Here is a 26,570-nt window from a genome sequence, read left to right on the forward strand (position 1 = left end):
CCGGCAGCTTGTGTGCAGCCTCGTCCCTGCAGCTCTGCTCCGGCAGCTTGTGGGCAGCCGGGTCCCTGCAGCTCTGCTCCGGCAGCTTGTGTGCAGCCTGGTCCCTGCAGCTCTGCTCCGGCAGCTTGTGTGCAGCCTGGTCCTGCAGACAGCAAAGGGTCTCTTTCGTGAACCAACTCCACGCTGTGCTTAAAGCGCTTTGCATCTGCACCCTTCTAGGGTCTCCACACCGCTCTCACGCCTCTCATGCTCCGAAGGCCAGGACCGCAGGATGATGCTGCCAAGTTCTGTTGCCAGGTTGAGACGTGGCCTGGCTCCCCCGGGCCGTACCTCCAATGGCCTCTGCGTGCCTTTAAAGTTGATCCTGGGAAAACAGCTCTCTAGGTAACCACTTTGCAGAAGTCACAGTGGGGGCGGGGGAGGAACATCAGAGAACTGGGAGGTCAATGGCATCAGCGTGCGTGGTGTGAGATTCTCAAATAATCAATAAAAATATTACGTTCATATAAAAAAACAAACTAGAGCAGAGGTTCAGCTGAACAGTCGTTGTTAAAATGGCTGTTCTCCAGCCCACCTCCCAAGAAGATTCTCCTTCCCTCCGGATCCTTAGGAACTCGGCCTTCACTGTCACTGTTTCTCTCAGCACTGTAGTGCCCTGAGCACTGATCAGAGTGTCCCATCCAGACCTGCTTCCAGGAATTTAGGATTTTATATCACAGAGGACCGAACTCTTCCATAGTCCTTCAGCAAATCAGCCAACTTCCTCCTCACCACACGGCCAGGTTATCACACCAATGACCTCACCCCCCTTATACAAACTTTCTGAATTGAAGGGACACTAGCCCACTCAAACAGGTGGCTCTGGCAGGCCATTCCCTCTGCCTTGCTAAAAACCATTAGATTACATTCCTAAAGCTAGGCACCAAGGCCCACTTCTTCCTGAGGCTGACTACCAAAGTCCAGCAATCAGAAGCTCCCTTAGGCTCACCTAATCAACATGCCCAAGTAAAACCAAACACCTCACCCTATCATGGGGTTTCCCCCTTTACCTTTATAAACTGTCACCTGCCCGTGTGCCACTCTGTCTCCTCTCTCTCCAGAGGCAGTCTGTTGTCCTCTGGGACAAATACCCCCTCCCCATTTCCCTTGTCCCCTTCCCCTTCTCCCTGTCCCCTATCTCCTTTACCCACATCCTAGCCCATCCTAACACAGACCTCCCATTTTTCTCCTCTTAAAAATCACACCTGCAAGGTCATTTGCTGCCGTTTTTCTGCCGGAGTCAGAAAGCAGCCACTCTAACTTTTCCTGCTTAATAAAGGATCTCTCTGTGAAAACAGGTGTTTGGCTGTGGTTTGTGTCTAATCTGGGGTCTTGGAGGGAGCCCCTGCTGTGTGGGGGTCCCCTTCATGCATAGTTACCTGTCCCTTCTCAGTGATGAAATAAAGGAAAAAGTAAGCTAAGAAAGGAAAGGATTCCTCTGGCTCACAGGTGAAGGGTCCAGATCATCCTGGTGGGAAAGTCGTGGTGGCAAGAGCATGCAGCAGCTGATCACATGATATCTTAAGTCAGGAAGCAAAGAGATTGTGTGTGGTATTCAGCTCATTTCCTTATTTTTATTTAGCCAGGAGAGACAGTCCTGGTGATGAAGTTGTCTACATTCAGGGTGGATCTTTGCTCTTGGTTCAGCCTTTCAGAATGACTCTCATGGGCAACCCCAGAAGTCTGCTTTCATAGTAATTCTAGATACAGTCAAGATGACAGTGATGATTGACTATTATGAACATTATATCAGTGTCCATGTATATTTATTTGAAGATTAAATTATGCTATATGTCATGCATTTATCTTATCATACGTAGCCTAGGTTGACCTTGGTTCATATTCCTCTTGCATCAACCTCCCAAATGGCCTGATTATAAGTGTAATTCTTGCCTATTTATAGCTTAGCAGGTTTATTTTTAGAACCTGCCATCTGTGAATTATGATTATGGGGTTGGCAAGACCAAAGTCTATATGGCACCTGGTAGAACTTCAGACAGATTCGGAAGCTGCATTTTCAGAGCAGACTTCCTCCTGTCTGTGAAAGTCCGTGTTTGCTCTCAGGTCCTGTATCAGGTCAAGGATTCACAACGGTTTCCTCTGCTCTCAACTCCGGTATCAGTCTGAGGGCCTGTGCTTCTGAAAGAGAAGTTGGTTGGGACACAGTGGTAGAGAAAGCAGTCAAGAGTTTAATCAGAGCAAGGAAGGAAGCAAGAATATACTCCTTGAAAAAGAGCCGTCAAGATCTAGAGAGGTGGTTCAGTGGTTAGAGCACTGATTAATGTTCCAAAAGAGCCAGATTCAATTCCCCAGACCCACATGGTGGCTCAAGACTTTCTGTAACTCCAATCCTAGGGGATCTGACACCCCTTTCTCTGGAAATCTTCTGGAATCAGGCATGCATGTGGTACATAGACATATATGTAGACAAAACACATAAGTCAAGTAAATAAAATAAAATAAAAGGTGAAAAGGCCAGGTCAAGTTGAATAGCCACGGTCTCAGCCTTGACAAGTGTGGGTCTTATACTGCTGTATTCCCCGTATGGTCCTTAGTGTCCTTCCTCGTGTTTCCTCCAGTGTGGACTTGAAAAGGCGAGTGTTTCCCTCAGATGTCTGTTTCACCCAGAATTCAGTGCTATGCTTAGCTGTGTAGCTGCAAGAATTCGCGTGTGCTTTTAAGCACTTTTAGTGAAGTTGAAAAGTTCACTGGGGGGAGGGGAAGAACACTGTGACAAATCCCCTGGGGAGGAAGTCACAAGTTGCTTTATTCTGATCTCCCTATCGTGGACCATTAGCCTCCATTGCCCCTCATTGTTTTGGGGGTCCTGAGATGACACATCTGGATTTGTCCACCGTCCCTTATCATTCTGTATCAATGCCAACCAACTTCCCTTTTCAGGACTTTGAACTTGCTTTTGTCTGCCAACCTTTGAGCTGGTCCACCTGTTCTTTATGTCTTGGCTTTGGGGGCCTATTGGTTCCTCCTGTTTGCCTAACAAATGGGGAGCATGACCATGGGTTCAGTGACTGCTAAGTCCAAGACACGGCAGTGTAGGACAGTTGCTGGACAGCATATGCCACTGTTAAGAGCAATGCCCCATGTGACGCTGGGAAGGCAATGAGTTCCGGGCTTGCTCTTCCTGGCCTGACCGCCTCAGCTCGTAGCCTCTCTCGGTCTCACTCCTCTCCTCCACACTTGCACTCTTCAGCCTCTGGGTGTGTTTTCCCAGGTAGGACTTTCATCTCCTCAGTCTGGCCATGGCTGGATTCTCTTTAGTTTGTAATTCTTTTTTCCACCCAGGGGCTGGGCTGCTAAAGGATAGGACTTAACTCCGCCAGACTTAGCATCTGGTGAGCAGAGGCATTTCAGAGCCAGCCTTGCACTTCTGCAGTGAGACATTCTGCATGCTGCATCCCCACCAGCTAGATGTGCAGGAAACCTGGGGAGACGCTCTGCGACTGTCCTGTCCTGAACCGGGCAGCTGTACTCCGCCTTCATCATCTAATCTGCAGACCGCTGGCCTTGGAAGGGCAAGGGTAGCTGTAAATTTGATGGCCCAGAGTCACCTTTGGCCTTGACTCAGAAGAGCTGCACCCTAAAGATGCCCTGCCTGTGTGTGTGTGTGTCTGTCGCCTTGAGTTCTTATCTGCACTCCAGGCTGGCCCTGCCCAGCTAGTTTTGGCTTGCTGCCCGGGCAGGAAGGAAGTGGCTGAGCTTGGGAGGGATTGATTGGTTCAGCCTAGCTGCAGCCCAGCCTCCTACACAGCTCCCGGCAGTTAAGAAGCAGGGGATAAAAGCATTTCACAGGACGGGGAGAGAAAGTCTTGGGGGTACAGGCTGCCCCTGAAATAAGGTACGGGCCTGGGGTGTGAGGCAAGAGAGGGCCCTGATGCTGGTCAGGAAGAGCTGAACAGTGTTGGGGTGGCTTCATGGAGCCTACTGGTATCAGCGACCCTAGGTTCTGGGTAACTGCCTGGGGCCAGTTGCTTGTGCCTGAGGCAGAGCTACTTCAGACTCGAACCAGCTCTTGTCTGTGTATCCCTTCCATCCTGTCTCTTCTCTCCCTCCCCTTCCTCGCTGTGCTCCCGGTCTCTGCCCTTGCTCAGGAATTCGGGAGTTCCCCCGTCTCTCTCCTGAGCCACAGAATCCCCCCCCCCCACCCCGTTTTTTATCTGCTCTACAGGATGTTGCAGCTGAGTGTGTCTGGGCTGGTCCCGGCCTTCGTGTTGGCATCCCCGTGGCATCTTCTGCTGCTTGGAGCGGCTTCCTGGCTTCTGGCCAGAATTCTTGCCTGGACCTATTCATTCTGTGAGAACTGCTCCCGCCTCAGATGCTTCCCTCAGCCCCCTAAAAGGAACTGGTTTTTGGGTCACCTGGGCACTGTGAGTATGGCAGCATACAGGACTGGGGTATCGGGGTGGGTGTGTTCCCTAGGGGTCAGGAAAGGTCCGAGGCCGCGTGACGGTAGAGAGGCAAAGTGAGCCCCTCCGTCCCCCCCACACCAGCACATGTATTTGCCTTCCTGTCACACCTGTGCTCACAGGCCCTTTTCTTCTCCTTACCTGGCACCAACCCCACTCTGGGTCACAGTGTTCTCACCAGGGCTGAGGCTTCCTCTCGTTCTTGGATGCTTGTCCTGTTCGGTGGCTCCCATGGCGGGCAGCACAGAGCAGTGACATCCCTGGTGTATTCGGTTTTCACTGTTGGATTTGAGGCCATCCTGCAGCATCTCCGTGGTCTTGCCCTGCCTGGCCCATCTCTCCTGATTTCAGATCAGCGTCCGCGCTCTCTGGGTTGCTACTGTAGGAGTCAGTGGTGATTTCTTACCTTCCCCTGCAGGAGCTCTTGGGGAGTAGAAAAGAGACTAGTTTCTCTTTCCTCCAACCCCTTGGCCCCTCCCCTTTCTCCACTTGCCGCCTGTCCTGAAGATGCATTAGTGGGCTCCATTATCCAATCTCAGTAAAAACGGAACACTTTTTAACATTGGTAGTGATTATCTGAATTACCTAGTATTTGTGCATGCTAGGCAACTAGTTTATTCCAGAGCCACACCACAGCACTTTCTCTCTGATCTCAGTCATAATGACTACACTTCCTGGGGGTGGGGAGTTCCTACTCAGCACCCTCCCCTGATCCCTGGGTCCCCCTGCTCCATGCTGCTCTTGCTCCCTATTGCAGAACCACAGTCGGGTTTCAGTGTCACTCCTAATATAATATATATATATATTATATTATTAATATATTATTAATATATATAATATATAATATTAATAATTATATTATATATATATCCCCTCCAATGCTGTTCATTCAAGTACTGCTTTCTCTCAACAGAGCCCTCTTTGCACCAGCATTCTCATTTACCATCTGTCATCCAGTGTCCCCTCAGCATCTCCATCCTTTGTACATTCTTACTCATCAGCTTCCTGACAATCCCCCTTTCATCTCCACCTTAGTTCAGATTCCCATCACGAGTCATAGTCTGAAGTTCTTGACAGTTCAATTTTCCTTTAGACATTTGGAAAATTGTTGCTTTTGATGACTGCAGACTCCTATGTCTTCTATGTATTATCCATAGTGACGCTGTCCAGTCAGACAACATGTCAGCTCCCATCCGTATACCTCCAATATGCCTCTTTCTGCACTAGACCTAGTCTGCTTGCTCTGCCCTCTTCTTATGGACCACGAATCATCTTCATTGGTTGTCTCTTCCTGGTCTGCCTCTCTTCTCTGTCCCACTTGTGATTTCCAGGTCCCTGAATCCTGGCTCCGTCTCATTCACTTCCTCACAGCTTTCTGGTCTGTTGGCTTCTCCATCTTTCCCAGAAGCTCCAGTTTGGTCCAGGATTACATCCTCACTGGTCCCCCCTGAGTTCCCTGAGGTCCCTCCGCGTCCACTGCTGGGTCCTCCTTCTCCTGACCTTTCCCCATGGCTCCCCTGCCACTCTCTCCCGTTTCCCCTCCTCTGTCTTCCTTAAAGTTGTCTTCTTACCTCAGGGTCCAGCTCCTGAGTTGGCCATCAGTTCCCTCCTTAGATGACTTCCAGGTTCACATCTCTCCTAATCTGGGAACCAAGATTTGGAAACCTCAACGATTCTTTGCTGCAAATCTAGGGAGATGCGTGCCCAGAGCTGGTGTTAGTGGGCTCTGCTGGAGTTAGGGACAAGTGAGAGAGGTGGGTGGCATAGGATGACCTATGAGTGCACTCCTAACTGGAGTGGGGGATTCAAGGAATGAGGGAGGCAAGAGGAGGGAGAGATGATTTAGCCGAGGGAAAAATCCCATAAGAAAAAGAGAGATACACATACATGGAGAGGGGGAGAGGGGGAGAGGGGGAGAGGGGGAGAGGGGGAGAGGGGGAGAGGGGGAGAGGGGGAGAGGGGGAGAGGGGGAGAGGGGGTGGAAATGAAGGAGACAAAAGACGCAGAATTATGGTAAACACACACACACACACACACACACACACACACACATTTAGACCTACCTCTCTAATCATTTTCTTTTGCTACCAGTTACCTATCACATTTCTCAATGTCATATACCTATCTTATTTATTTTATATCTGTCTATATATCTTCTATATAGCTATCAGCAGCCAGTCTGTCTGTCTATCTATCTATCTATCTATCTATCTATCTATCTATCTATCTATCTATAACCTTCAACCCCTCTATCAATTAGTTCATACCTCTATCACCTACTATTCAAAATATGTGTGTATGAATGTATCTTTCTATCCATTGATCCGTCAATTATCTATATCTAGGTCACAAAACAAAAAGGTGAGTGTGATGCATCAGAAAGAGGGATGCAGCTAGATGCACGGATCCAGGAAGGGACACCTGTAGTTGAACTCAGGTTGACTCATTCAGAGACACAGATGAATGACCCAAGTTGGGAGTTTAGAGGGGTATGGCATGGTGGGCAGAGGGTGGGAGCATCTGAGACACCCTGCCTGGACTGCCTCAACATTCTCCCTCCACAGATCCAGAGCAACGAGGAAGGCATGCAGCTGGTGACTGAAATGGGCAAGACCTTCCGAGATGTCCACCTCTGTTGGCTGGGGCCTGTCATCCCTGTGCTGAGGCTCGTTGACCCTGCATTTGTTGCCCCCCTGCTCCATGCCCCAGGTATCCCTTCTAGGATCCCAACACTTGGCCTCTCCTCTGTCTCTTGTCCAAGCCCTTCCCATCCCTGGATTGACCAGGCTGAGCAACAGATGGGGCTGTTGCTGACAGTGAACCTGCTAAGTGAACTTGGGTTAGGTCCCTAGTCTCCCTTGTGGCTGAGATCTGCTTGAGTTGTGAGACAGGGAAGTTCAGCCCAGTGTGATCTAAGCCAGGAAAGAGAACATATTGGCTTGGGATGTACTCAGAGGTGGAACGCTTGTCTACCATGAACAAAGCCACATGCATGTGGAGGATAGTAGGGAATCTGAGCTGCTGTCCTGGGACCTCACATACCTTTATTGAGACAGGCTCTCTCATTCACCTGGAGCTCTCCCATTAAGTTAGACCACCTGACCAGGAAGCCCAGGGATCCTCCTGTCTCTAAAAATTACTTATTTTTAAGTAATTTATTTATTTTGAGGCACTGTATAGCCTTAGCTGGTCTGAATTCACTTTGTAGACCAGGATGGCCTTGAACTCACAGATTTACCTGCTTCTGTCTCCTGAGTGCTGGTATTAAAGGTGTGCGTGACCATGGTAGGCCTTTATTTTTTATTTTATTGTGTGAGTGTTTGCCTGCATGGATGTGTGTGTACCACATGTATGCAGTGCCTCAGGGGCCATAAGAGGGTGTCAGATCCCTTGGAAGTAGAGTCAGGTGATTGTGAGCTGCCATGTGGGTGTTGAGAACTAAATCCAAGTCTTCGGCAAGAGCAGCCAGTGCTCACAACCACTGAGCCGTCTCTCCAGCCCCGGGGACTGAATCTTTAAATTGTGCTTTATTTAGAAAGTTTGTGATCTGAGAAGACAATGAGTGAGTCCACAGCCTTAAAAATGACTTTGCATCTCCTCTGCATGCAGCAAAAGCAGCCAGACCTTCCAGAGTTCAGTCCCAGCCCTCTGAGATTCAAGGCTGCTTTCATTGTCATAGTCTGTATTTCTCCCTTATTATCAATTCTCTGTGCTCCTGGGTTCACACATTCCTAAAGATATTGAGTTTGATGAGACTCTGTAGTGTGTGTCTCACATTTTTCTTGGTATTCTCCATAATCACTCCAGAGCTGCAAACTATTAGCAATGTGTTCGTCTTGCACTATTTACAATGTGTATGTGCAGATTCCTTTCACAATATGAAGTGCAAATGGTTCTGTATGGTATAGAACAACATAGTGCTTTTTTTTTTTTTTTTACTTCCCTTGTGTCCCCAATGACATTCAACAGCGTTCTTGCAAGATGGGTACCTCCTAGGTGAATAGTTGAGGTTGGGGGAAGCATGTAACATTGCGTGAACTCCTCACCACCTCCCATGTTCAATGAGTCTTGGCTGCCCCAGCCATTTTTGATAGGAGGGACCCCAAGCTGAAGATGATTTGGGACAGAGATGGTATGCAGAGTACTTCAGGGACAGTCCACTAGAGTCCAGACGGGTCAGCTGTGTCTGGTTGGCTCTGGGGCTGCTTGATGGCTGGAGAGGGCAGAGGCAACTCTTCCCAGTGGGCATGCACGTGGCTCTGAGAATAGAGTTGCCCTTATTCTGAACAGTTAATGCTTAGTGTGGCATAGAGGAGAGAACTAGAGGGGTCTGGGAACTATCCAGGTCACATTTGGGACTCGAAAGGGACCATATTTCAATGCCAATCTGGGATTATCTGAAGGGCACAATTAGGTGATGCCAGACTGTTACACACCCATGATGTGTCATGTCAGGGAATACGTGTTGTGTTTACGGCAGGTCATGATAACGTGTGCCTGTCATATATACCAGGATGTGTTAGGACATGTCAGAGAGCTGCAATTGACAGTGTGTCCTAGGTCTTTGCAGAGGCCTGTAGAGTGCTGTGATGCACTCAGATGTGGAAGACATAGCATGTAGCAGCCATGTGAAGGCATGCTGGGACATGCTTGTTCCCTGCCAGGCTGAGCTTTGCTTTCTCTACTGCTGCAGACTGGTCTGGTCTTGTCTCACCTCCTTCCTCTTCCCTGCTGTCTTTGTCCTGGTTCCTTTCCTACCTCCCTGTGTTTGGAGGGGAAGTGGGCATCCCTGGGGCTGGGAGTCCCCACTCCTCCCAAAGTCCACCTTTCATCCTCTCCATGGCCCCTGATTGTCCTTCTTCACGGCAGCTTTGGTGGCCCCCAAGGACATGACTTTCTTAGGCTTCCTGAAGCCCTGGCTGGGTGAGTACATCAAGGTGAGGGTCGGGGGACACCTTGGGGGTCAGAGGAGGGTTCCACCTTTGCTCACTGCAGTGGCTTCCCTCCCAGGGGACGGGCTCTTCCTGAGTTCTGGTGACAAGTGGAGCCGCCACCGACGCCTGCTGACGCCCGCCTTCCACTTTGACATCCTGAAGCCCTATGTGAAGATTTTTAACAAGAGTGTGAACATCATGCACGTGAGTTCCTCAAACTCAGGGTCCCATGTAGATACTTGCAGAACAGGGAGTGGCTTCGGATAGATGTAGTCTGAAGATGTTCCTGCTGCATGGTCTTGGGGACATCAGTTTTCTTCACCAAGCCTCAGTTTCTCCATCTTTAAAAATAAGAGCAACAATCTGTACTGAAAAGGTGATCAGGATGACACCATGGGGTCGTGCTCTTAGCTCATAGATGAGGTTCCTAGCAGACCAGTACCTACTCTCCTTCACAGAGGCCCTGCAGAGTTAATCTGGTTAATGCTGACTATGGATGTAGCTCTCTCTGTGTGGGACACTAGTTTAGACTGCATTGCCCCTAAGCTGGCCATGGTGATGCACTTCTTAATCCCAGCCCAGGGTGACTGAGGAAGAAAGATTGTGAATTACAGGCCAGTCCAAGCTACATTAACAACAAGACCTTGTCTCAAAAAACTAAGGTCCTGCTGGGTGGTGGTGGCACACTCCTCTTATCCCAGCACTCAGGAGGCAGGTGGATCTCTGTGAGTTCGAGGCCAGCCTGGTCTACAAAGCGATTTCCAGGAAAGGTGCAAAGCTACACAGAGAACCCCTGTCTTGGAAAAAAAAACAAAAAACAAAATAAACAAACAAAAAACCAAACCAAACCAACCAACCAACCAAACAAATAAACAAACAAAAAACCCAAAAACAAAACAAAACAAAACAAAAAACAACTAAGGTCCTTCTGGGAGAAGTTGATTGGATAGTGGGGTGATTAGGGTCAAAACTCACTTACATATGAAACTAAAAGTATTGGGTAGAGCTGAGTTCATTCTGGGATTTCAAGCATGGAAAATACTGGTTCCAAAAGAGAAAAAGCAGAAACTTTATATGAGCTCTTTGCAAAGGCAGAGAATGGAGGACTTAAAGAAACTGGGGCCGTTCTATAGCCAACTAAAATTATGTTAGTGAGGCTGATAACCACAGCTAACACTTACTGAGCACCTTCTGGCTATAAAACATGATGCCAGTTCTACCATTTATGTTGAGTGATGTAATTTCCATATTGCTATGAGGCAGAGGTAAGGATGACTGTTATATTATGGATGATGAAACCAAAGGTCAGAGAGGTCAGTATTCTCCAGGTTTATAAAAAGTAAGAGGGCATGAATGGTAGAGCAGGCACTGGAGTGTATTTTACTGGGTAATCAAGCCTGTCAACCTAATTGTGGCTGGAGGCTTGACAAGCAGGACCTAGACGAAGGCAGCAAGCGGACCAGGCGCACGGAAGGTCGAGTTAGACTCGGGTGACCTAAGGGCTCCACTTGTGGCAGTGCCGATTTCTGCTCCCGCCAGAGTCAGCTTTTCTCTGAGGTCAGGTGCCTGCTCTAGAGTTTAGGGTTGGGAAGGGGCTCAAGGATCAAAGGCTCGGCCCCATGTCTGTCCCTTTCTCTGGTCAGGACAAGTGGAAGCGCCTATGCTTGGAGGGCAGTGCACGTCTGGAAATGTTTGAGAACATCAGCCTCATGACCTTGGACAGTCTGCAGAAATGCCTCTTTGGCTTTGACAGCAACTGTCAAGAGTGAGTCCCTGTCCCAGCCTTGGAACATGGGCCTTGTACCAAGGAAGGAGGTTGGGGATGGAGGACGGCCTCCAGGGAGTAGAGGAGACTCTGCAGGAGTTAGGTCAAAAGCGGCAGTGAAGGTCAGGGAAAGAAAGTGAGTGGTCCTGCCAAGGAGGCAGAATACTTTGCATAAAGGCAAGGAGCTGTAGACAGGCAGCAGGTGAAAGAGGCAGTTCAGAAGGACAATCTTCGACAGGACGCTGAAGGGTATGTTACAGTTTTATGGTAAAATATCTCAAATGAAACAAGCTAAGAGGGAAATAGAGTTTCTCCCCTGGTTTCATTCCATCATGGTGGGGAATGACAGGTTCCCACCACGATGGCGCAGAAGTACAGGGAGACCCTGTCTGTGTCAGCAAGCTTCCTCCTCCTCCCCTTCTCATCCCTGTGACTCCATCCAGTGGGAAGAAGCAGTCCATGTTCAGTGCAAGTTTTACATGCTCATTTAATTCAATCTGGAGACAAAACACCATCTCTGACATACACAGAAATATCCTTTATTAATCTTGGGTGCAACATAGATTCTCAAAGTTAATCATTACAGAGCATTAGACAACCCACACATCTTTTCTTCTCTCCTTTTTCTTGACCTCATCTCAGTCTGTAGTTAGTCTGGGATAGAACTCACTGTGCAGATGAAATTGGACTTGAGCTTCTGATCCTCCTGCATCCACCTCCTGTGTGTTGGGATCATAGCCAGGAGCCAGCATTTCCAGCTGGTGGCCAGATCTTAAAGATGTTGCCTCGCCAGAAGGGTGTGAACTCCATCCTGAGTTTCCCAGGTCATAAGAGAAGGTTCTGTACAGCAGGGAGTCCTAGTCACAGTGAGCTTTAGGCACCCTACTCAACAGAGGAGCTTCGTAGAGATACAGGGTGCAAGGAACCAGGAGAGGAGGGTCTGAGCCTGGGCAGAGTCACAAGAAACCAAAGGAGAAGAGCAGGAGCAGATGCTGGGTGAACTAGAGGAGGAAATGATGTCCTCTTATGCCCTGGATTCCTGGGTCAGGAACTACTTGTAGAGAGCAGGAAACAGAATTTGTGCTTTGTGGATGCCCTTTTCAGGATGGACCCTGGTCCTTGGACTCTCTGGCTGGAGCTTCTCTGGGTTTTGTGTGCTAAGTTGCTTCCTCTCTCTGGCCTGACCTGCAGGTCTCCCAGTGAATACATTGCTGCCATCTTGGAGCTCAGCTCCCTCATCGTAAAAAGGTCCCAGAAGCTCCTCCTGTTTGTGGACTTCTTTTACTACCTCACTGCTGATGGGCGGCGCTTCCGAAAGGCCTGTGATCTGGTGCACAACTTCACAGATGCTGTCATCAGGGAGAGACGCCGCACCCTCAGTAGCCAGGGTGTTGATGAATTCATGAAGACCAAGGCTAAGTCCAAGACTTTGGATTTCATCGATGTGCTCTTGATGGCCAAGGTGGGCTTATGTGAGATCTGGGTTACAGGAATGTCAATGTTCGGTATATAGATTGTGTATATAGAAGAGGCTGGACTTCACCAGGAGGGTACTGAAGAGTTACAAATGGTGTTTATGAGAACTAGGCTCAGGACAGAGATACATGTTAGAGGGTACTGTTTTGAAGGCTGCATTAAAAGACTAAACAGTGGGCAGAACACCAAGGAAGAAATGGAGGCAGGCTCTGGAGAGGAGGTGTCTTGTGTATACTGTGTGTATCAGAACCTGTCTCATACCACCTCAGACATGGATTGAGTTGAGGGTCCTGTTTTGTCTTCAGGATGAACATGGAAAGGAGCTGTCAGATGAGGACATCCGGGCAGAGGCTGACACCTTCATGTTTGGAGGTGAGGACCCCTGTGTGAGACTCCAGAGGTAGAAGTCTATCAATCCCATGTAGGTATTGTGGGGAACCTAGAACCCTTCCGTTCTTTCCATCTATCCATCCCTTCCCCATCCTCTGGGGACCTCACTCTCTGGCTACTTTACTCCATTGTGCTGAAACAGTCCAGAGACCCAAGCTTGCCTTTTTGTCTGTCCTTCAGGCCATGACACCACAGCCAGTGCGCTCTCCTGGATCCTGTACAACCTGGCGAGGCACCCGGAATACCAGGAGCGATGCCGGCAGGAGGTGCAGGAGCTGCTGAGGGACCGAGAGTCTGAGGAGATTGAATGGTGAGCTCAGTCCATGTGGTCTCGGTTGCTGTTATCGCTGTTGGTCACCATGCATGGTGCCACTTCTGAGATTTTGATACAGGGTCTGTCTCTGCAGCCAAGACTGACTTACAGCATTCTAATACCTTTGTATTTAGGGATTCCATTCCCAGTTTGGACATTTTTTCATTTAGTTGATTGCATCACACACACCATGGTAGGGTTCATTACAGCCCTTTTCAAACCCAATTTGTTTTCTTGAGTCCCTTCCTCTCGTCTTGTAAATTTCCTTTGGCTGTTGTACCATTCTTCTGTTTGTAGTTCATGGACACCTCTTTTTCAACCCTTGAGAAATCCCATGCTGTATCTTGGTCTGCTTTTCAGTAACATTTTGTTCATTGAAAATACCAAGTGAAAAAAAAAAGGATTTTCTATATTCTTACCATAAAGAAATGACAAATCTTTGGGACAATGGACATACTCATTAACTTATAGTTTTAGTGTTCCTGATGCATTGAGAGACTCTACCCTGTATTTGGAGGGGCCGATTCTTGTTTTGTTTTTAGATAGGGTTACACTGTGTAACCCTGGCTGGCCTGGAACTCACTGTGTGGATCAGGCTGGTCTCGAACTCACAGAGATCCACCAGGCTCTGCCTCCTGAGTGCTGGGATTAAAGGCATGCGCCACCACCGCCCGGCTTACTACAGTTTTATAATAGGTTTCAGTGACTGGTAGGTTGGTTCTATCTTTTATTTTTAAATTGACTTGTTTCTGCATGAACTTTAGCTCTTCTAACTGGAATAAAGTTGTTGAGTGAGGATGTAGTTAGTGGTGGACACTTACCTATCATGCAAGGCTCTGTGAAATCTAGTCCTCAGAAAGGATTTCCAGGTTCTCAAATACAGGTTCTCATTCTCTCTCCTCTCTCTCTTTCTCTCTCTCTCTCTCTCTCTCTCTCTCTCTCTCTCTCTCTCTCTCTCTCTCTCTCTCTGCACTCATGCTCATGCAAGCAACTCTAACTTCATCAGCTCACAAACAGAAAAGATGTCGAAGTGGAAGGGAGACTGGTTAGGAGGTCAAAGGTCATTCAGCAAGGGAGGGAGGGGGACGAGAGAGTACTGGAGGATGAGTATGATCAATATACATTACATACTTGTCTGAAAATATAAAAATGCATCTTTAGGGGCTGGAGAGATGGCTCAGCGGTTAAGAGCACTGATTGCTCTTCCAGAGGACCTGAGTTCAATTCCCAGCAACCACATGGTGGCTCACAACCCTCTGTAATGAGATCTGGTGCCCTCTTCCGGCCTGCAGGATACAGACAGAACACTGTATACATAATAAATAAATAAATCTTTAAAAAAATGCATCTTTAGAAGACAAAAACTAAAGATTTATTGGATAGTACTGAAAATTAATACAGAAAGGACTATCTGGGTGGTGGTGATGGCATATGACTTTAATCCCACCATTTGGGAGGCAAAGGCAGGCAGATCTCTGAGTTCAAGGCTAGTCTGGTCTATAGAGCAAATTCCAAGACAGTTAGAGCTACACCTAGAAACCCTGTCTCGAAAAACTAAGAGAGAGAGAGAGAGAGAGAGAGAGAGAGAGAGCGAGGAACTGACACCTGTATGGGGATGGGTCATTTCTCCCATCACCACGCTCCTAGAATTATTCAGTTAAATAGCCTTATAGGCCTTCAAGGATCTTTATTTCTGCTTCTGTTATTTCATTATATAATTTCTTTCTGATGCGAGGTCTCCTGTAGCTCAGATTGTCCATTTATCTATTCCTGATCTTCCACCCTCCATTTTCTTGAGTATCACATCCAGGTCATGGTATAAAAAATTTTTAAAGCTTTTGCATTGCAAATTTATTAAATGGTTTAAGGATCGATTTGGAAGGATGTACCTTAATTATAAATATTTCAGTTTTTTTCCCCCCTGGTGTTTCGTGATGGGGGAGGGGCACTAATCTTTGGTCCAGAGCTGTAGATCAAAGATCTTAGTTGACCCCTGTGACCTCAAAACTTGGGAAATAGAATGGGAGGTATCAGGAGTTCAAGGTTGTTCTTAGTAGCTAGAGGCAAACAAAGGGACCGGCAAACTTCTTGGCTGCATCTGGAATACAGTTTGTTACAGAACTAAGGTTGAGAGGGAAGTGGTTAGAATCCAACCGCATGCCAGTGAGGCTGAGCAGGGCTGTTTTCGCTCCTGGATAATTGTGTGGTGGTTCCCTAGGGATGACCTGGCTCAGCTGCCCTTCCTGACCATGTGCATCAAGGAGAGTTTGCGGCTGCATCCTCCGGCCCCAGACCTTCTTCGCCGCTGCACCCAGGACATTGTGCTACCCGATGGCAAGGTCATCCCCAAAGGTGCCTCAGAGTCATGGGTGAGGGGAGGTGCAGAGGGGAGGCCCCTGAGTGTGGTGGTGGTCCCCAGGGGCAGCTCAGATATGATACTGACTGGATGTTCGTGCCCAACAGGGAGCATCTGTATCATCAGCGTCTTTGGTATTCATCACAATCCTTCAGTCTGGTCAGACCCTGAGGTGGGGGCTCCTCCTGGCATTTCTGGGTCCTGGGGAGGGGTTCGGCCTTAACTTGGAAACAAGAACTGTCACTCCTCTCCGTGTTTGCCTTTTCTGGGGCTGGCTGGTTGTGTTCAGAGACACAACCTAGAAGCCTAATTTTAATTTTGCCTTTCCTCCAGGTCTACGACCCCTTCCGCTTTGACCCAGAAAACCCTCAGAAGAGGTCACCTCTGGCTTTTATTCCCTTCTCCGCGGGGCCCAGGTGAGGCCAGAGAGTTTATGGTAATGGGCTGTCAGTGGGAACAGGGAAGTAGGGATGGTTGGGTTCTTTCCAACCTTGGCTCGGGGTATGTGCAAAAGTCTGCAGAGTCTGGGGTTGGAAGGTGAGGAGCTGACCAATTGCGGCGGGACGGGTCAGAGTATATCCCTATGGTGCCTGGCTGGGTTCCATCTCCTCACCCCGCCCTCCCTCAGGAACTGCATAGGACAGACTTTCGCCATGAACGAGATGAAGGTGGCGCTGGCGCTCACCCTGCTGCGCTTCCGCGTCCTGCCGGACCACAAGGAGCCGCGCCGGAAGCCGGAGGTGATCCTGCGCGCAGAGGGCGGGCTGTGGCTGAGGGTGGAGCCGCTGAGCACGGGTGCACAGTGACCCCCCCAATATCTGGCCTGGGACTACCCTCACCCACCCGCCTACCGCCTACCGAACGAACTCTGTGGATCCCAGAATAAGCCGAGCCCCATTGTTCGCCAGCAGGGGCCGCAGAAGGCCAACAGAACCAGCTGTGATCTGGGCGGGATGAGGTGGGGCTGCTGTTTTTGAGCCAAAGAACCTTACTGTTGGCTAGCCATGCAAGGCTCCCATGCTGATGACAATTCTTTTCCTGCTCAAGTTTGCACTTCATCCTGTAAGAGCTTCTGAGCTTTCTGAGGGAGAGTAAGAGAGGGAGCAGAGTTTCAGGCCCGCTTGAGACTCCTAGGCATTGAAGTAAAGCCTTAATCACATTGTTTCCATTTTCTTCTACTTCATCCTGCTCCTAGTCTGTTTCATCATATTTGAAGGTATTCTCCAGTTTTTGTCTTCTTAGTGACGCACTTACAGGAGTGGGCTGCTACACTACACCTAGAGGGATATTTATAAAGTTTGAGTAAAATGATTTTTCAGAAAAGGGAAATCCTGGCGCCCCTGAGAAGCATGTTAAATGGCATTCAAGGCTTGTGATGCCTAAGATCACTAAGGCAGCTTAAAATATATGAAATCACTCTTCCGGATCCTTCGTTTTACTTTTGTCCTGGGCGATGTTCATTGAGATTCCCACTGACTTTACAAGAATCTAATGTTTCCTTTCTCACAGCACTTCTGGGCTTTGATTCCTCCTCCCCCTCATCATGAGTCCATTAAAACTGTCAGTTGGGCATGGGGATATGTACCTGAAATCCCAGTACGTAGGAGGGTGAGACAGAGGATCATGAGTTGGAGAATATCTTGGAATACATAGAAAGTTTGGAACTAGCCTGGGGACATAATAAAACTATGTCTCCAAAAATAAAAATTAAACCCATTAAAATTTTGAGTTTCACATTTTCCTGACTTGAGAAATAGATTCAGGGATTTGCAGCTCAGCAGGAGGCAGGTGAGGGGAGACCAGGCTGGGGCCAGTGAGGCCAGGAGCCTGATGTGGGATCTGGGTCCAGCACAGGTACAGGGGAGCGTGCAATGACTGGACCAGGACCAAGCCCTGAAAGAGTGCAGACAGGCTGCTTGCTGGATTGCTGGTCTAGAGGGTTGTTGCACATTCAGATGGCAGTCAACCTGAACATCCCTGGCCTCATGCTGGCCTCTGCAAGGACAACCTGCCCATCGGCTCCGTCACTCCCAACCAGGCAGACAGGGAGTACTTCACCACCCTCTGCCTGTTGGCCTCAGTGCCTGACCCTCAGGTCTCCATCCTCAACCTGTGAAGCAAGGCTATCAGGCCTATTACCCACAAGGTAATTCCAGACAGAATACTCAGCATTGTGAGACTTACATGGGCACCTCATCCTCTCTGAGTTCTCACCACACACCTTGGTGCTGGTAAGAGGCGGGGTGCAAGGCGGGGGTACGGAGAAGGGGAGGGCTGTGCATCGGCTCTGACTGCTTTGATGGTGAGGTAGACTGAGGGCTGTCTATCTGTAGTACTGAGACACACGGCAGCACCGTGACATCCAACCAGACAGCCCTAGACCCTGGCCTACCTCTGCCTTGGCTGTGCCGAGGACCCTACCAACCTAGATGGCAATGTCATCAAATATGTCCTCAACGTTGTACCCAACCTACCCAATGCTTTGGAGCATGGTGGCAAGTTTACTTACATCAGATTTGCTGGAGTCAGAACCTTTCCCTGTTCTTCCTGGAGCCCCACCGACCTCACTGATGAAGTGGCTCTATGAAGTGTGGTGTCTTGATGCCTGTCAGGTACCAGCTGCTCAGCCACTGTCACTGTAGCCTATCTGGCGCAAAAGATGAACCCGACTCTCTTGCTAGCAAGAGGAAAAAGTCCAACATCGTATCCACCTTCAGCTTCATGGGGCAGCTGCTGGACTTTGAGCAGACGCTGGAGCTCAGAAGCCATGCCACAGCCAAGCACCCAGTGAACAGTTCTACTTCTCCACACTCACCAGCCACAACCTGTTTCTGATCAACACCTTCGAGTTCACATGAAGCCTGATGTACCAGTGCGTTCAGCACCAGGGTCTCTGAGGCATCCCTCCACAGGGCCTGGTGTGTGCAGAGGCATGGGGGCGGTTCCTAGCCTGTTGCCCACCCCCAAGAACCCACAGATGTCACTTCTGTCCAGAGAACCAGGCTAATCAGTGGCTGAGTCCCCTTGCCGGCCTTTGGGCCAGGGCCACAGTACCCCCCCTCCCGTGCCTGAGTGAAGCTTGTGTGGTGGGATACAGCTATGCATTCCCAGCGCTTTCCCTCACCCTCACTGGCTTTGCTGTAGGTGCTACTCCTGGCCCCTTGTCCTGATTTCCACATGCCCTGGTCTATGTTGCCCACGCCTTCTATCTGCAGGCAACTTACGCTCCTTGCATGGCAGGGCGGTGGCAGGTGGGGAAGGACAGGCCAGTGGAGGGAGTGTGAGACCTTGCCTGCCACTCTAGCACCCACAGCACAAAGCCTCGGGTTCTATAACGCTCCTCCATTTTATTCCTTCTCCATCTCAGTTCTCACCAGGCACCACCAGGCCTGGGATGGGAAAGGGAAATGCTTGCGTCCCTAATGGAGCTCCCATTGGCAGTGGGCAGTGAAAGAGGCCATGGAAACTGTCTTCTGGTGGAAGTTCCACCAGACACCCTCACACCCATATACCCAAAGAGTCTGGGATGTTCAGATGGAAGCTCCACCTCACCCCTCCCCCATCTTTCTCTCCCCAAACCCTGCCCTGTCTCAAGCCCACCAAACACAGCTCCTCCCCCAGAGATGCTCAAGACCATGCCCACAGGGTATTTAAACTGCACCCCAGAAAACAGACAAGTGGTTTTTCTGTCTCTTTTCCCTGCCTTCTCTCTGGGGGCTGGAAAATCACCCTGGACCACTTTACCCATTAAACTGGGGCTTTTTCTTAATTCCATTTGATTTGGTCTGATTTGGATTGCTGTATTGGCGGAGAGGCCTATTGGAGTGCAGAAACTTTTCAAATTGTGCTCACATCTTACCTCACAGGGATGGTTTGGTGTCCAGGGAGTCTTTAGAATAGCAGAATAAAACCTTGCTATAGTTGAGACAAAAAGAAAACAAACAAATGAAAACCCCAAACAAACAAACAAACAAAAAACCATGTTGTACATTCTCTCTCTCTCTCTCTCTCTCTCTCTCTCTCTCTCATTAAAAACAAACAAAAAAAATCTGGAAAGACATATCTGAGTATAAATAAGTGTACACCAGAGTGTATGCCAGTTTTGCTTTCTGATTTTATGAAGGAAAATTAGCAATTCTACACACACACACACACACACACATACACACAGGCATCTGGAGCCAGCAATAGGAATTTGTTTATATTGTAAATAAACATTATTCTTGTTTAAAAAAGAAATGGATTCAGAGGAAGAGTATAATTCACATTTTAAAAAGATTTGTTTATGGCTGGGCAGTGGTGGCACACTTGGGTGGCACACTTAACCCCCAGCACTTGGGAGGCAGAGGCAGGCAGATCTCTGTGAGTTTGAGGCCAGCCTGGTCTACAGAGTGAGTTCCAGGAAAGACTCCAAAGCTACACAGACACAGACACACAGACAAACACACACACATACATACAGAGAGAGGAGAGAGAGAGAGAGAGAGAGAGATAGAGATAGATAGATAGAGAGAGAGAGAGAGAGAGAGAGAGAGAGAGAGAGAGAGAGAGAGAGAGTTGCTTGTTTGGTGCTTATGTGTGCATGTGTCTAGAAGTCAGAGGACAACTTGAAGGACCTCTGTGGGTTCCTGGACTGAACTCCGCTCATCAGGCTTTGCAGCAGGTGCTTTTACTTGCTGAGACATCTCTCCAACCCCTCATGTTCAACTTATCTCTAGATTTTTGTTCTCATTTTTAGTGCCTTTGTAATTTTGTTTCTTGAAGTTGGAATGCAGGACCTTGCAGAGTCTGATCAGTGCTTCACCACTGAGCTAGTCCCTCAGGTGACTCTAATTTCCTATTGTCTTTTCATGTCATTTATTCACTGAAAGATTGGAAAATCATTCAGGTTTCATGGTGGCTGTAAAACAGCTAGAACTTAACACAAATAACTTAGCTCATTGTAGTGGTATTTGCTCCATCCATGATCTTGGGCTATACTGCCCAAAGGAGGCGGTGCTTCTTGCCATCGTACCTGACATCTTAAAAGGAAAGGGAGAAGGGTCATGAGGTCCCTGCTCCCTGCTTGGTGCTTCCTGGTGTGATCAACCTGTCAAGTGGATTTGCTCCTGATCGGATCAGAGGACGACTTCAGCTGTCTAATCAGTTCTGTATTCATGAGTATATTTCCTCAATTTATATCCTAATAAACTCCCTAATACTCCTTAAGCAGACTCCCATGGATTTCTCCCATTATCCAGTGCCCAACCACGTGGATCCGAGCCCCATGTGCATTTACTGGGGCTACTCACGTGACCAAATCCCAATCCCACAGGTGGCTGCTGGTGAGTTTCTCTGCACTACAGAGCCCACACACAGCCTAAAGCCCGCAGGAGCTGCCTGACCCCTGCTCAGGGGACTGCCGGCATGCAGCGGCCGTGTGGGGAGCCAGTAGCCCAGGCGGCTCACGCAGCCGCGGTTCCTGTAACCACTGCCAGAAACATGCGCATTCAGTGGCGGATAGAGCACCGTGACAGAGAGAAAGGTGCCTGCGCTAGGCGCCTTTCTAGTCCTGTGCTTGTAGTGGCTGGATCGGGTCCCAGCCCCGAAGAGACGGCCAGCAGGCTGTTCCTTTACTTTTAAAATTGTTTGGTATAGCTGCTGCAAATTCCATCTTTTGAAACTCCTATCGCCGCTGCGGCCATCGCCATTCCGTGCACAGCCGCTGCCATTGTTGGGTGTAACCTCATTGTTGGGTGTATTACAGCTCTGCCCAGTACTCATGGGTAGGGGCTGCCTGGGTTAGTATTGGATTCCCAGGAGCCCGTTCAGGGAGCAGAGTCAGTTCACACCAGACCTGTTTTGGCACTGCACCTGCGACACCTACTGGCAAAACATTGATACTTCATCCAAAAATCATCCAACGAACCAGCCATTTGCTCAACCTGGTCAATTACATCTGGAACAGCTGGATACTTAGAACAATCTCTTGAGGATCTTATTTGAGGCAAATTACTTGATAACTTTACCCCTTAAACTGCTATAAATAAATAAATGAATAAATAAATAAAAATTTTGTTTAAAAATTTTAAGTCTCATACAATGGCTGATATTATAACCACTCAGGAATTTTAAAACTTCTTTGTTTATACTATGGAAGAAATTTTACAAGACATATATGACCTTCCTGGGACATATACAATTGTCACCATAATAGTGATTAGCATAGTAATTGGTATCATATCATTCATATATCACAAGAGCTGCCTGGTGTGGGACAGAAGAAAGCCAGTAATCTAGGGACCATTGTTGTCAAGATTCTATTTCTCTCCATGCTTATTCTTGATTTCTCAGAATCCTTTCTCACATGTCTTGTCATCTTAAGATTCAAACTTCCCATTTTGATATTAATAATGTTCAAGTTTTCAGCCGTGAAAAATAAATCTTTCCAATAGCAATCTCTGAAGTCTCCAGAAGGAAGATGTAACCCCGCAACAATGACTCTACCCAATCCATCACGATGCCATTGAACCAAGAAACACTACTCAGTGATCAACTTTGGACTGCAAACTCTTCAGGACAGTTCCAAGATGAGATGGTCCATCATATTACATTTCTAACCAGAACCTCGGATAACCTTACCCATTATTCTGAGACTGGCTACAAACATTGTAACTAGTCCTATTGAGACTTAACCATTTGGCTTTCTTTCTTTTTTCCTTTTTTCTTTTCTTTTCTTTCTTTCTTTCTTTTTTTTATTTTTCGAGACAGGGTTTCCCTGTGTAGCTTTGCGCCTTTCCTGGATCTCGCTCTGTAGACCAGGCTGGCCTCGAACTCACAGAGATTCACCTGCCTCTGCCTCCCGAGTGCTGGGATTAAAGGCGTGCGCCACCACCGCCTGGCCTCATTTGACTTTCTTGCAGGACTCCACAGAGATACCATCGCCCCCTAAACAGCAGGAAACAATTTTAAGAAAACAATGCCCCCTCTCCCAAAAGTTTTCATTTTCTCAGGGTTATGGATAAGTTGTTATAGTGTATGTGGGGGAGAGGACAATAAAACTTAGACTCAGGATTCTTTTTTGGAAAAGAAGAAAGGAGAATGGATAGGTATAGGATGTTAAGGTAGATTATTGTATCTACTAGTAAACTAATTTAGCAAACTATCAGCCTTAGATAATTTGCATTGATATGGATTCTTGTATATTGATACAAATGTAAATTATTTTTCTACCCCTATTTAAGATAATTTGTATATTGATACAAATTCAAAACAATAATTGTCATATTGCACACATGTTCATATATTTCATATATTGATACAAATGTAAAATTATATTTATCATACTGTATGTATGTCTTACCTCTGTTTAGGATATTTTGTATATTGAGACATGTTTAGGCTATTGTTATTGTATTGCACTATACACTTCTACCTGTGTTTAAGATATTTTGTATATTGTCACAATTTTGAGGTCATTGTCCTTATATTGCATGTCTGTTTACAGATTGCTTACCCTGTTAATGTGAATCCTTAGTCCTTAGATTATTTTGGTAGAGAAGACTTACAGATTAATAGTCACCCATGAGTGTCATATCCATAGTTATGTTAGTTAGGTTTTCCAGAGTTACATAAACTTATGTCAGATGGATAGGTAATCTTCAAACACTTCATAGACCTAGAGAATATGGCATTTAAATGTTTTGATAACTTAGAATTCTGTTGACATGAGACATGATTGCTCCTGGCAGCACTGATCTGATCCCCAGAGAATGTTGGTCTTCTAAGACACTCAATTTGGAAGTTTGTCTTCTTCTTGGTACAAAATGGCCTGCTGGGCAAAGAACTGCCCTTGCCTCGACTGCTGATGTATGCGCCGAGATCCTGAACGGAGGTTGGCTCATCTGCAACCTCCCATTTTCCATCTGCCTGGCCGCTGGATCGCTCAGCGCAACACTGGCTGCTTCGATTGGTGAGTTTTCCCTTCACCAGCCAGTGTAAACGGTTCCCTGGACCCGTGGGAACAACTGTCGATCATCCAGCATCCTTCTGGTGTCTTTGGGACTAGGGGTACCCCTGTCCACGATCTTTATCAGCTACTGTCAGCTCCCACCGCTGGCCACACCCTCAGCCATTCCCCACAACTGTGGTCTGAGATATTGTTCTTGTTCGTTTCTCGTCTGTCGGACCCTGGTCCTCAGGCTACATTGCCCCGGCCCTTACTCCTTTGCTCCACGGAGCACTGACGACTCGTGCCACTCATCAGTCTTCGCTTGATCTCAAGGACGCCTGAGATATTTAGCCACTGGATCTTCTTTATTTTATTTTATTTCATTTTATTTTATTTTATTTTTCTCTCTGCTGCAGCCATGGGGAACAAGGCTTCCCATCTCATTAGCCCCACATCTCCTCTGGGATGCCTTTGGAAACCCTCAAACCTCTCAGCTTAATGCCTTACTTAAAGACTTCTAAGACTATCTGCCTCTGCACTAAAAAATGGCCCAAGTATCCCTTAGATAACAATAAAAAATGGCCACCTTATGGCTCAGTGGACCCCGGTATTTTACGGGAATTATCTAACTTCTGTCCGCAAACAGGCAAATAGCAAGTTACCTCATATCCCAGCCTTTTCCATCTCAGCTCCAAACCCTCTCTCCTTGATTCCTGTTCACCTGCCCACGTGCTCCTAGCTGTGCCACCCGAACCAGAGGAAGCCTGCACTACTGCTCTAGACCCAGCTAATGAACGCCGCCTGTCCGACCTCCAGCTCCTTCCTCCTCTCAGCCTCTTCTTCCTCTCCAATATCAGGCCACTCCAACAGCTCGACTTTGGCTCCTACTTTTACTCATCCTGCTCACATTCTCGAGCTGCTAAGGAACTCCACCCCAGTCAGTTCAACCTGACAGCCATTCTCCCTTTGCAAGAGGTAGCAGGATGGATAGACTGGTTAACGTACATGTCCTTTTCTCACAGGCAGAACTTTCTCGGATAGAGAAAAAACTGGGTTCTTATATGTCTAGTTCTATTTCCTTTATTAAACAATTCCAATATATTACTCAAGCCTATCGTTTCACCTTTCATGATATATACATGATCCTTGCTAGTCGCCTACTTCCTGAGGAGCTCAGATGGGTTTGGGAACAGGCTAGAATACATGCAGATGAGGTCCACCAGACTAATGCAGCCCATCCTCCCAGAGCAGAAGCAGTTCCTGATCGGGACCCACGGTGGGATTATAATACCCCAGGTGGCTCTCTAGATAGGGATTGCTTTATGACCTGCCTTCTCGCAGGTCTTTGTAAGGTTGCCCTCAAACCAGTAAACTATGAAAAGCTAAAGAACATAAGTCAGGATGAGGAAGAGAATCTGTCTCTATTTCTAAAACGACTTACAAAGACTGTCTTACAATATACTAATCTAGATCCTGAGAGCCCAGAGGGCAAAAGGCTCCTTATGACCCACTTCATCTCTCAGAGTTGCCCCGACATTAGGGCCAAACTTAAGCATCTGGAGAGAGGGCCTCTGACCCCACATGCAGAAGTCTTAGTGCTGGCTTTTAAGGCGCACCATGGGAGAGATGAGAAATCCTTTAAACAAGACTGCCAAATGCTGGCACAGGCCATCTGACCAGCTGCCTGAAGGCCCCCAGGTCTCGGTTTTAAATGTGGTTGAGAAGGCCATTGGGCTTGTACCTGCTCTGTCCCACATGGGCCACCTGGGCCTTGTCCAAAGTGCCACCAACAGGGACACTGGTCAGTTGACTGACCTTGTGCACCTCGTGGCATGGGGACATCAAATGCAGACCACCCTCCAGCCGATCTTGGCAATGGATGATTGAAATGCCCATGTTCTGACTCAACAACAGTCATCTCCCACGGGGAACCTGGGGTAGCCATTACAGTATCAGTGTGATCCATTTCCTTCCTTTTGGACACTGTGGCCACTTACTCAGTCCTGAGGGAGTTTTGGGGTCCCACTTCTCCTCTTCATCTCCCTATTGTCAGGGTAAGGGAGGGTAGTCCTTACCTACCTCATCAGACCCCACCACTTAGTTGTATTTTCAGAGGTATCCCTCTTACCCACATATTTTTGGCCATACCAACCTGCCCTGTGCCCCTAATGGGAAGAAAATTTTTTAAGCTAAGGTAGGAGCTTCTATTTCATTTGCTTCCCCCATTCACCTGACCCCAGACTCTCCAGCAGCTCCTCTCCTCCTCCTCCTAGCCACCCAGCCTACTAGCTCTAACACGTCATTTCCCTTGCCAGCCTCTCAGGTGGACCCCCAAGTCTGGAACTCTCAAAACCCTTCTGTTGCTAGGCACCATTCCCCTATTGTTATCCAGTTACAGGACCCTCCCTGGTACATCACCCAAGCTCAGTACCCTCTTTCACTCCGGAGGCATAGGGGACTTAAGCCTATCCTCTCTGACCTTCTCAGAACAAAGCAACTTCACCCAATGTCTTCTCCTTTTAACACCCCCATTCTTGCAGTTAAGAAGTCTAATGAAGCCTACTGCCTGGTTCAAGACCTCCAGCTCACTAATTCTGCAGTGTTCCCCCTCCATCCTGTGGTGCCTAACCCTCACACACTTCTTCCCACTATCCCTTCAGGAACATTCCATTTCTCAGTTCTAGACCTCAAGGATGCTTTCTTTTCTATTTCTCTCAGCCCTCAGTCTCAAAATATCTTTGCCTTCACCTGGACTGACCCTGACACTCTCCTGTCTATGCAGCTGACCTGGACTGTTTAGCCACAGGGATTCAGGGACAGCTCACACCTATTTGGTCAGGCTCTACCCTCTGACTTGCTCTCTTTGACCCTCCCTGGCTCTAAACTCATACAATGTGTAGATGATATTCTACTCTGTAGCCCATCATTACAAGTTAGCCAAAC

General features: G+C 48.0%; 1 protein-coding gene across 3 annotated transcripts; it reads left to right on the forward strand.

The window, feature by feature from the left end:
* The first annotated feature begins 3,743 nt into the window (after positions 1-3,743).
* Positions 3,744-17,123, forward strand: LOC102914997 (cytochrome P450 4F5). 3 transcript variants are annotated; one of them, XM_006991285.4, is made up of 13 exons: positions 3,744-3,895; positions 4,226-4,424; positions 7,028-7,172; positions 9,333-9,386; positions 9,474-9,601; positions 11,041-11,162; positions 12,354-12,624; positions 12,944-13,010; positions 13,209-13,338; positions 15,560-15,693; positions 15,805-15,869; positions 16,031-16,113; positions 16,326-17,123. In XM_006991285.4, the coding sequence occupies exons 2-13, from the start codon at positions 4,227-4,229 to the stop codon at positions 16,501-16,503; spliced, it is 1,575 nt and encodes a 524-aa protein (XP_006991347.1). In that variant the 5' UTR covers positions 3,744-3,895; position 4,226; the 3' UTR covers positions 16,504-17,123. The 3 variants fall into 3 exon arrangements, with proteins under 3 accessions (XP_006991347.1, XP_076415565.1, XP_076415566.1); XM_076559450.1 differs by having other exon boundaries at positions 3,763-3,895; positions 4,226-4,422; positions 7,026-7,172; positions 15,560-15,680; positions 16,326-16,469; XM_076559451.1 differs by lacking the exons at positions 3,744-3,895; positions 4,226-4,424 and adding an exon at positions 5,421-6,217.
* The last annotated feature ends 9,447 nt before the right edge of the window (positions 17,124-26,570 follow it).

This window comes from Peromyscus maniculatus, chromosome 22 (genome assembly GCF_049852395.1).
Source record: "Peromyscus maniculatus bairdii isolate BWxNUB_F1_BW_parent chromosome 22, HU_Pman_BW_mat_3.1, whole genome shotgun sequence".
Taxonomy (NCBI): Eukaryota; Metazoa; Chordata; class Mammalia; order Rodentia; family Cricetidae; genus Peromyscus; species Peromyscus maniculatus.